Source organism: Equus caballus, chromosome 4, assembly GCF_041296265.1.
Source record: "Equus caballus isolate H_3958 breed thoroughbred chromosome 4, TB-T2T, whole genome shotgun sequence".
NCBI lineage: Eukaryota > Metazoa > Chordata > Mammalia > Perissodactyla > Equidae > Equus > Equus caballus.
In genome coordinates this window covers 10,883,411-10,892,711 of record NC_091687.1, presented here as the reverse complement: position 1 = coordinate 10,892,711, position 9,301 = coordinate 10,883,411, and the positions used below count along the sequence as shown (strand labels likewise).

At 39.6% G+C, this 9,301-nt stretch overlaps 1 protein-coding gene across 1 annotated transcript; it reads right to left on the bottom strand.

The window, feature by feature from the left end:
- Window positions 1–223: 223 nt before the first annotated feature.
- Window positions 224–5,015, bottom strand: YAE1 (YAE1 maturation factor of ABCE1). Its single transcript, XM_001915355.5, has 3 exons — window positions 4,305–5,015; window positions 2,806–2,927; window positions 224–1,206 (listed from the first exon to the last, which is right to left on the bottom strand). Exons 1-3 carry the CDS (start codon window positions 4,551–4,553, stop codon window positions 777–779), a joined length of 801 nt encoding a protein of 266 aa, XP_001915390.3. The 5' UTR covers window positions 4,554–5,015; the 3' UTR covers window positions 224–776.
- Between the last annotated feature and the right edge of the window lie 4,286 nt (window positions 5,016–9,301).

Sequence of the window (9,301 nt, the reverse complement as noted above, 5' to 3'; positions counted from 1 at the left end):
TGCTAGACTAAGAATATTGTTACAAGGCAAGATAGATGTCAGGGGTTTCAGTGTTTTATTCCTATGTGAATATGAAACAAAACTGCAGTTTAGAAAAAATCTGGCACCTTGTTAGGCAACACTTACTAACTCTTGGAAAAACTGAGTAGGCACTTGAGCATGAAATATATTTTCTCTATTCTTCACGGAATCGTATATATTTTTAATTAACATGAAACTAAAATGGATTTTAGCATTTTGTTTTTAATCATCAGTAGTACAAACATTTCTTCAGTTTCTTACATTACAGCCTTTTAATTGCAATACGTTTATCTACATGTCTATATCTATGTGTGCCTATCTATTTACAGTGTTAGTCATTAGGTTATTTCTGGTAACTTTGGTCTGATTAGCTGGTGACGAGGTCCTAATTACCTGATGGTGACAAGAGCAGAAAGCAGGGTTAGGTCCTTACAAAATATGTTTGATTCTTGTTCACTTTTGCTAATGAGTCTGAAAATGCTTGATTCTGATGAGAAATTTGAAAATGACAATGACAACTGGAATTTCTGAGCATATATTAAACTACATAAAAATTACAAGTGACAAAGGAAAAAGGCTTATATTACATTTAATAGTGTTCCTTTTGAAGGCATTTCAAACTTTCATGAAGGATAACCCTCCAAGTGAAGTGTGCAATGTCGAAACCAGTAGAGATTTTGGTGAGCTTGTTCAGAAACGAAACGCTCTAAGAAATGCTCTGAACATTATTTTCATTAGAAAAGTGAAGCTAATTTCTATAGCTGTTTGAGGTGCTGTAATACATCTATGGACACTCCCAGCTGCTCTACTAAACTGGCTGTCTGTTGTAGAATCCAAGTGAGGCTTGGCTGTTCAGAATGTGCATGCTCCTGTGTTCTACAACATTCTAAAGACGAACAATCTACCCCATTAACACTCCTGCCACAGTTTTTGTTAAACTCAGCATTATTTTCACGGAGTCTTTCATCTGTAGCTTCATCAGTCTTTTTCTCCGCTGGAACTACATGACAAAGGTCCATATCCTGAAGGGAGTCCAATAAATCTACAACATGGGGCTGCGGAGTGATTGATTTCAGATGTTTGAGCACATCCTCTTCACACTGGCCAACTGCATCCAGAAGATTATTTATTTTACTGATCAAAGCCGAACTATTATCATGAAGGTGACACCAGGAGAGCAAAGCACTAAATAAAAATACAAACAAGAGTCAAAGAGGAAAAAACTTCATCAAAGGCTTTTAGAATTTTTGATGCTAAGTCCTACATATTTCTCTTCCAGGTAACACCATGCAAAACTGGATTAATAATAATAATGCAAGTCAAAATCAGGAAAGTAATGATGGTAAATAGGATTTAAAAATATAGACGGATACTATCTTTCAACAGGAATTAAACAACTGGATTTAATCATATAAACTATTTATAATTCATAACTCCTTCTTCACAGCTCCACATCCACTTTTCCTGATTTTAGATTGTCCCCTTATGACCGTGTAGCTTCTGCTGGAGAGGGATATAACTCAAAGAAAGAGAGATCAGAAAAATTAGTTTCTCTTTTAAAGACATCAAACAGCTTCTAAACTAGTCATGCTCAATCTCAGATGGACATTAGGATCCCCTGGGGAGCTTTGAAAACTATCAAGGCCGGGTCACATCCCAGACCAACGAACTCGGAATCTCTGAGAGTCTTATCTTTTAAAGCTTCCCAGCTGACATCAAGGTACTGCCAAGGTTGAAAACCATCTTTCTAACCATGGCTGCTTGCCATCAAAACTGAAAGTTAGAGAAAAAAAGTTTTGAGGCAACTTCACTTTTCCAACTTTGTTCTACAGTAGACACCATTTGCTAAGCTAACTAACAATTTTCCTGAATTGTTCCAGTCCTAATAAATATTTTTCTTTACTTTTCCAGTATAGACAGTACTTTTGTTTTTTGACATTTCAGATTATCATTTCGTAAGACAATGGTTGTTGTGAAAAATAATGATGTTTTAAAAGTGGAATCAACTGATATAAAAGATTGAGCAATAAGGTTTCTAAGTTTATAAAAGATTTAATTTAATTTGATGTGAAGATGGACACAATCATTTTCCTACTGTGGCAGACTACAAATTCTGATGCTTGACAGGTGAACTTTCTAAAACCAGTAAAACTTTCTTTTGTTTTGATAACATATTTTCTACCTTTTTAAAATCAGTGATTCTTTGAAGCATTTTATGTTTTTCTCCATAGAGGGCAGTTTAAAAAAGGTATAAAGCATCAAAGAGGACAAGCCTGTTGGGCTCCTAGCTCCATGTGTCATTTACAACGTGGCTCTGATACATGCTATTATCGCTATGGAATCTTGATGGGTATTGCATGTTCAAGACTAAGGTAAATGGAATCCTTTTTCTGTTATCAGCTGTGACTTTCACCACGTACTGCTAGTCTGGAAGTCTGTCATATTCTGTCTGCCACATGTGCTAGACTAAAAGCTTTGTTCAAAACCTGAAGATCTCAGTTACTTTGAGTTACAGGTTGGTGGTAGTGCAGGAAGCAAAAAATATACACCCTCCTCATTTCTTTGCAATTAAGGACAACACCTGCCACACATGGTAAAGTGATGACCTGATGACTTGGACTTTTTGAAGGCAATATTAGTCTATACTCTGTGGCACTCTTTTGTGGATTTAACACTAGGAAAAGCACTTCAGTTTAAACACTTTATTTTTACATATTACTTTTATAAAAATCCTTCAGTAGTATGGAGGTGAAAACGATTCAGCATTTAAGTTTCAAAAATTACCTCAATGTTCCTCTGAGTTGTCCATAGTTTATAATGACTTCTGCACCTTCCTTATAACCTTGATTGAAGCCTTGCTGAAGAGTAACTGCTTTGCCAGCATCTACTCCATCTCTATAACCTTCCTAAAAATAAGGAAGTAATGAAGAATCGCAGGCTGCAACTAACACCAAGTGAACCATTGTAAGCTTTTCTAGAAAGTCATAGAACCAACTTGGAAAATCAATGAAATAAGCCTTGACTGAGTTATTTAACATAATTCTTCTATAACATATGTCATAGGCACACAACCAAAGTAGACTATGCTTCTCATAAAAGTTTATTATTGGTTTAATCCCATTTTCGAAGTCTGGACTTATTGGGCACATTTTAAAATACTGATTCTTATACAATTTTTAAAAAACCTGTGTTAGCAACGGCTTCACAGAAAGGAAACATGGAGAATTACAAGTCTGGCCCCTTGGCAACTGAGTGGATTGGTGTGGGTAGGTGAGGAGATGGGGCAGTAAGTAGGGTTATTGAAGGTCTTGGATAATTAATTGAATAAGGGAAAGAGGAAAATGGTTTAGCAAAACGAAGTAGTCTGGTTTTAGAAATTTTGCTTGATACTTAAATTCAACTAAACTGCAAATTCTCTGTGCGTGGGGATTTTGTCCTGCATTTCCTATGGCGCCACAGCACTTTTCAAAAGATGCTCAGTACCTACTGGTCTGACCTCAGCCTCACATAAGGCATTTCCGAAGCTGACAAGGTTGCTGGGCTAAGCAAAGATTATTTTACTGAAATATTAAACGAGGGCAGATTTAGTGGCAATTGAATGGTTGGCAAGGATATCAGGTGGAAGCGGACCTCACTCTGAACTAAGCTGAGAGCTCCACCTGGAAGTTAGGTGTGTGGTATTAAGCTCAGTCTCCATGAATAGGGAGACAAATTAGAGATGGATAATTCACACCTAACTAATAAAAAAAGAAACCAACTTTAACAGTCCCTTATCTAGCCACCCTTGGTCCATATTAGCTCTCCCTTATTGCCCGTTGACAACATTCTTAAGTTCGCTTTTTCCGTCTGTCTTGATTAGTACTATGCCTAATTTTAGGCTCCTCACTCATTCAATCAACCCATGTAAACTGTGTACTGGTCCTTTGACAGCCATGATCAGTACAGTCGGTGCGTCCATTTCTCCCCCACCCTGTCCTGTGATCCTCATCAAACGGGAGCCTCTTTCATGGCTGGACAAAGTTTATTCGGGTTGGTCCATGGCGTCGCAGGCACCCCGCGGGCGCTCGAGGAACGCACCCTGTGGTTTCACACGCTTTCAAGTCACCCAGTGGGAAATCCCAGCAGGACGCGGGCCGGACTGGGAGGCAGCGGGCAGGGAGGACGGCGCGGGGCCGGCCCGGACCACTGCGGCCGCTTCTGGGACGCACCTTCTTCACGCCACCACGCCCCTCGCCCCGCACCCGGCGCAGCAGGGCGCCCCCGCACCCTCCACGCAGCTTTACTTTGACTCGTCTCTGCATGTGGCTCCGCCATTCCCGCTGCACCACGAGCGACTCGTCCGCTTCCTCGTCAAACACGTCCCCGTCCTCGCCAGGATCCCGGACCAAAGGACTCGCTCGAACCCACGACATCACCGAGGCAACCACACAGCCGCCGGCCGCCGGAAGCGCCGGCAACTCCATCCGGTCCCAGGGGCGGGGCGGAGAATGCGAGTCGGGGCTCACAGGGCGGCTGCGCGTGCGTTTGCGCATGCGCGGTGTCGGGGCCGTCACGGCTGGCCCCTGGCTGCCGACGGAGCTTTTTGCTCCCTGGTGGTTTGGGCCTCCTCAGTTACCTCCCAGTGTCAGCGCGCGCCTGTCGTGGGCGCGGCAGGTGCCTCCCTGGTGGAGCCTGTCCGATCTTGGCCTCTGCGGAAGGCTGCCCGACCTGGTGTCCATCGTGCTCCATAAGGTCTAGGTTTTGGAGACGCGCGCGCGAGTCACACCGTTCAAGGTCGTTCATTTGATGGGCGATTACTGGCCAGACTCCGTCTCTTTGAGAGTCCCCCTCAGTGCATTGACGAGATTTGACAGCTCGACGTTTTTTAATTGTTAGGAGCGTGGAGCAAAGACAATGGAATAGAAAAGTTAGATACCGCTGCTGTTTTCAGATCAATACATATAAAGGGTACATGTATCAACAAATACATTTCTCATTGATTCGCGGTGTCCTTCACCGGCTCGCGTTCCCTCTCATGCTCTAAAAGGCTGCTGGCTCGGTGAGGTCGGGACTTGTCTTGTTTATCTTTATATACTCAGCGCTGGCCAGGTTTTGACACAGACATTAGCGAACGAATGGACACCAGCACCATTCCTGTTTTTGCCCCTTGTTTGTGTGGTCATGTAGTAATGATGTTTTTTAGCTAACGTATTTTGTTGAACACCTACCTTTTGTGCCAGGCACCGTTGTAGGCTTTGGGATACATCCGGGAATGATATAGACAAAAGTTCTCAGTTCTCGTGGACTTGACATTCATGTAGAATTGACAGGATAAACAATAAGCACTATATTGTAAATTATATAGTTTGTTACAAGATCATAAATGATGCTATGGAAAAAAAAACAAGCAAAGTAAGGGGAACCATGAGTATATGTGTGAGGGAGTGTGGCTGGCTGGTGTGGGTTATAATTTTAAGTGTCCAGAGAGAATTTTGCTTATATGTATACATATGATTTACTTGGTAGGCTTATGGAACGTGTATAAAAAATTCTATACTTGGACACAAAAAATGCCTTAATAAACTAAAAAGAATAGAGATTGTACAGGTCATATTCTCTGATCATAATCCAACAAAATTAGTAATAAATAATAAAAATGACCCCAATAATTTTAACTATAATATTGGACATTAGAAACACCTTCCTAAGTAACATTTGGATCAAAAAGGAAATAATGATTAAAATGACATGTAATAATCAATTAAAATTAGAATACATCCTACCAAAAAACGTGGGAACAAATAAAAGCTGTCCTAAGAGGCAATTCTATAGGCTTTAATGTCTTTATTACTAAAGAAGAAAGAAAAAATACATAAACTTACTATACATCTTAATTAGAAACAAGTAGTAAGAGAAGGAATAAAGATAACAATTGAAATTAATGAAATAGAAAATCCCAAAACTTGCATGAATAAATCCAAAAGCTGGTTCTTTGAAAACACCAGTAAGATAGATAATCTTTTGACTCTGATTTTTAAAGAAAGGAACAAAATTTTACAAGATAGAAATGAGAAAGGAGGTAATGACACAGAAGGAAATTCAAATATTATAAAGTACTAATTAAAAATAAAGAGCAACCCATTTGAAAACCTAGGAGATACGAATGACTTCCTAATAGAACTGACCCAACAAATAAATAGAAAACATGAAGAGATTAATGATCAAAGAAAAATTGAAGATTAAATACTGTAAAAAATAGCATGGAGACTTGACAACTTCACAGTTAAATCCTTTATAATCTTTAAAGAACAATAGGTAATTAAATTTTATTTTTTCCTATTTGAGGGCAACAAAAAAAATAGAAACTAACTCATTTCATGAAGCCAGCCTTACTGTAACCTGATCAAGATGTCATCAGAAAAACCCAAAACACCAAAGTTAAGTTAGCTTATGAATACATTTAAAAAGGGAATCCAGTATCTTATCAAAAGAATAATTCAAAAGGTTTTATTCTGGGAAAGGAAACTATGCAAAATTAGGAAATCTATAAGCATATTTCATTGCATGAACAATTTAAAGGAGAAAAACCGTATGTTATTCTAATAAATGCTGAAAAGTCATTTGAAAACATTTAAAAATCATTCTTAACAAAACAGAAATAGAAACTACAAATTGATGAAGACTTTATCAAAAATCCAACAGCAAGTAGTAGTCTAAATGCTCAGATGTTAAGGTACTTCCTTTAAAGTAGAGAAAAGAGAGCACGTGGTGGTCACTGTTAGTACTCAACATTCTTTTGGAGACTAGAGAATGCAATAAGAGAGGAAAACAAAATAATCTGTATAAATATGGGATAAGATGAAGTTGTTTCTTTTTGCTGTTTTTATGGTTGTATGCCTAGAAAACCCAAAGGACTTCAGTTAAAAACAGCAAGGGAATTTGATAGGGTCTCTGGATATAAGAAAAATACATAGACTAATAGCCTCTTTATTTTCTATCAATATCCATCTAGAAATGTAAATGAGATAAATATTCCACTTGCAATACCAATAAATACTGTTAGATATAGTATTTGTATATTTGTTTAGTATTTAGTATTTGTTTAATATAGAGATGGAGATAGAGTTAGGAGTTCCTGAAGTTTTTGGGGGATAGGGAGCATAAAGCCTGTGAAAGATAAAAAGAGGAGAAAGCATGACTTGGCAGGCAAAGCCTCCATAAGGGGATGCTGATCTGATCCCTGTGATGGGAAAGGGAGGAGGTAGCAGGACTGGGCAGAGGGAGCCTCAGACTGCGTCATGGATCTGACAAAGTCCTGGCCAACGTAAAAGGGAGCTGTGGAGCAAAGGGCAAGGACGAGTCCTGCATTAGGTGCATGAGGCCAGGCCTTGGTCTCCCTGCCATCCTCAGTTATAGGCTGGGCATGCCCTGAATGAGTGTGATCTTGGCTAGAAGTCTGAGGCAGATCATGTAGGTGCTCACAGCTGGAGGCTGACATCTGTACTCCTTTGTCAAGAAGCGGATGATCTTTCAAGGTCCTTTGAATTGTGTGATTCTGTTTTTCCAAAATAGCTTTCTTTCTTTCTTTCTTTTTTATTAAATGAACTGTACATAACCATGACATCCCCTGCATAAATTGTGGTGTCACAATGTGAACTTAAAGTGTTTGGTCAACTTATCTTGCGGCTCAATATCTCTTATATAAATATTCTATGATGAGGTCAACCTTTAGGATTCACTCTATTCTTGTCCCGTTCTGCTTATCTCATCCTTGACTTTCCTCTCAAAGCCTTCAACAGTTCTTTTTTATGTCCTTCTATTTCTCATCTCCTGCTAACTTTCGTTCCTTATCTCAGTCTTCTCCACTTTATTTGTGCCTTTTGCAAACTGCTGTTTGGTAGTTGGTATAATAAACTCTAAGAGGGCACAGACCTTTTCTGGATTCCTCTTCAAAGTTTCTAGCATACGGGCATTAATCATTAACTCTCTGGCAACCAGCCAGCAGAACTCCTGATTTCCACATGCCAGGGGAAGTAGTTTTCCACTTTTCCTTGTCCCTTCTAAACTTTCATATGTTCTGTGACCCTCTGTGGTATTCAGTGCCCGCACCCTTGGGTGCCGTCTTTTGATTGCTCATGTTGGGTCTGCTCTAAGGCCGTGTACATATTAGAAAAATAAAATTGTTGCTAGTGGTGAAAATGATAGGAGAGCATTCAAAATATGGCTTCTAAAGTGAGGGTCTTAGAATATGGGCAGTAGATGGTGGGCAGATCCTGGCCAGAGTTGCCTCTTTTATTCTAAAGTATTATGTCTAGAGAAGACTCCAGTTATAATATAGGTGTCAGAGCTAAAAGAAAAATTATTAGTCCAATATGGAATGTTTGCTGAATATTAGAAGGGATGAAGTAGAAATGTCAGATAGGAAGCCTGATTGATCTGTTTAATGGTTTATTGATGGACAGCCATGTCTAATAGCATTTAAGCATGTTCAAGTCTGTCTTATCTTTAAAAAAATTCCTTCCTCAATTCTAAGCTCTCCAGTAGCTATTGCTCTATACTTCTCTTTCCCTTTGCAACTAAACTTCTTGAAAGAGTTGGTGTCTCTACTTCTGCACCTCTCACTTTTCAACCCACAGCAATCTGGCTTCCAACCCCACTATTCCATTTCAAATGGCAGTGAGGGAATAGGGGCAATTTTCACAATATTTTTTCTGAGGAGTCTCACATCTCTCCCTCCAGCCCAGCTCTTCTCTGTGCCTCAGACTCATGTATCTAGCTGTCTGCAGGATATCTCCACTTAGATTTGCCATATGGATTTAACGCATCATCTCTGAATTTATTTTTTCCCCCCTTCAATGTTGTTTCTCATGTTTTCTAGCTCCTTGCTGCTCAAACTGTGGTGCAAGCACTTGTAGCATCAATAGCACCTGGAAGCTTGTTAGAAATGCAGAGTTCCTGGTCCCATCCCAGGCCTGTTGAATCAGAATCTGCATCCTCAGGTGATTTGTATGTACAGTCAAATTTGAGAACTGCAACTCACTGAATGGTCACCACATCAGCTCATTCTCTGTGTCCTAAGTGTTTCTTTTATTTTTCCATTTTTCTCCATTCCCATTGCCACTTCCTTGGTTCAGGCTGCCATCTTGTCCTATCTGGATATTATAACATCTTCCTAACTGGTACCTCTGCTGCGTGTCCTATCTCCCTTCCGGTCCATTTTCTCTACTAGCCAGAGTATTATTCTGAAAGCAAAATCTGATAGGACCTTCTCTTATTAATTCATTTCAATACTTTGTGATTG

What these genes read in the sequence shown, in the direction of transcription:
- YAE1 (XM_001915355.5), bottom strand. Translation starts at nt 4,553, where the DNA reads ATGCGCAAACGCACGCGCAGCCGCCCTGTGAGCCCCGACTCGCATTCT. An exon ending in ACATGCAGAGACGAGTCAAA is followed by an intron (nt 2,928 to 4,304) that starts GTAAAGCTGCGT and finishes CCTTATTTTTAG; the next exon opens with GAAGGTTATAGAGATGGAGT. An exon ending in CAACTCAGAGGAACATTGAG is followed by an intron (nt 1,207 to 2,805) that starts GTAATTTTTGAA and finishes ATTTTTATTTAG; the next exon opens with TGCTTTGCTCTCCTGGTGTC.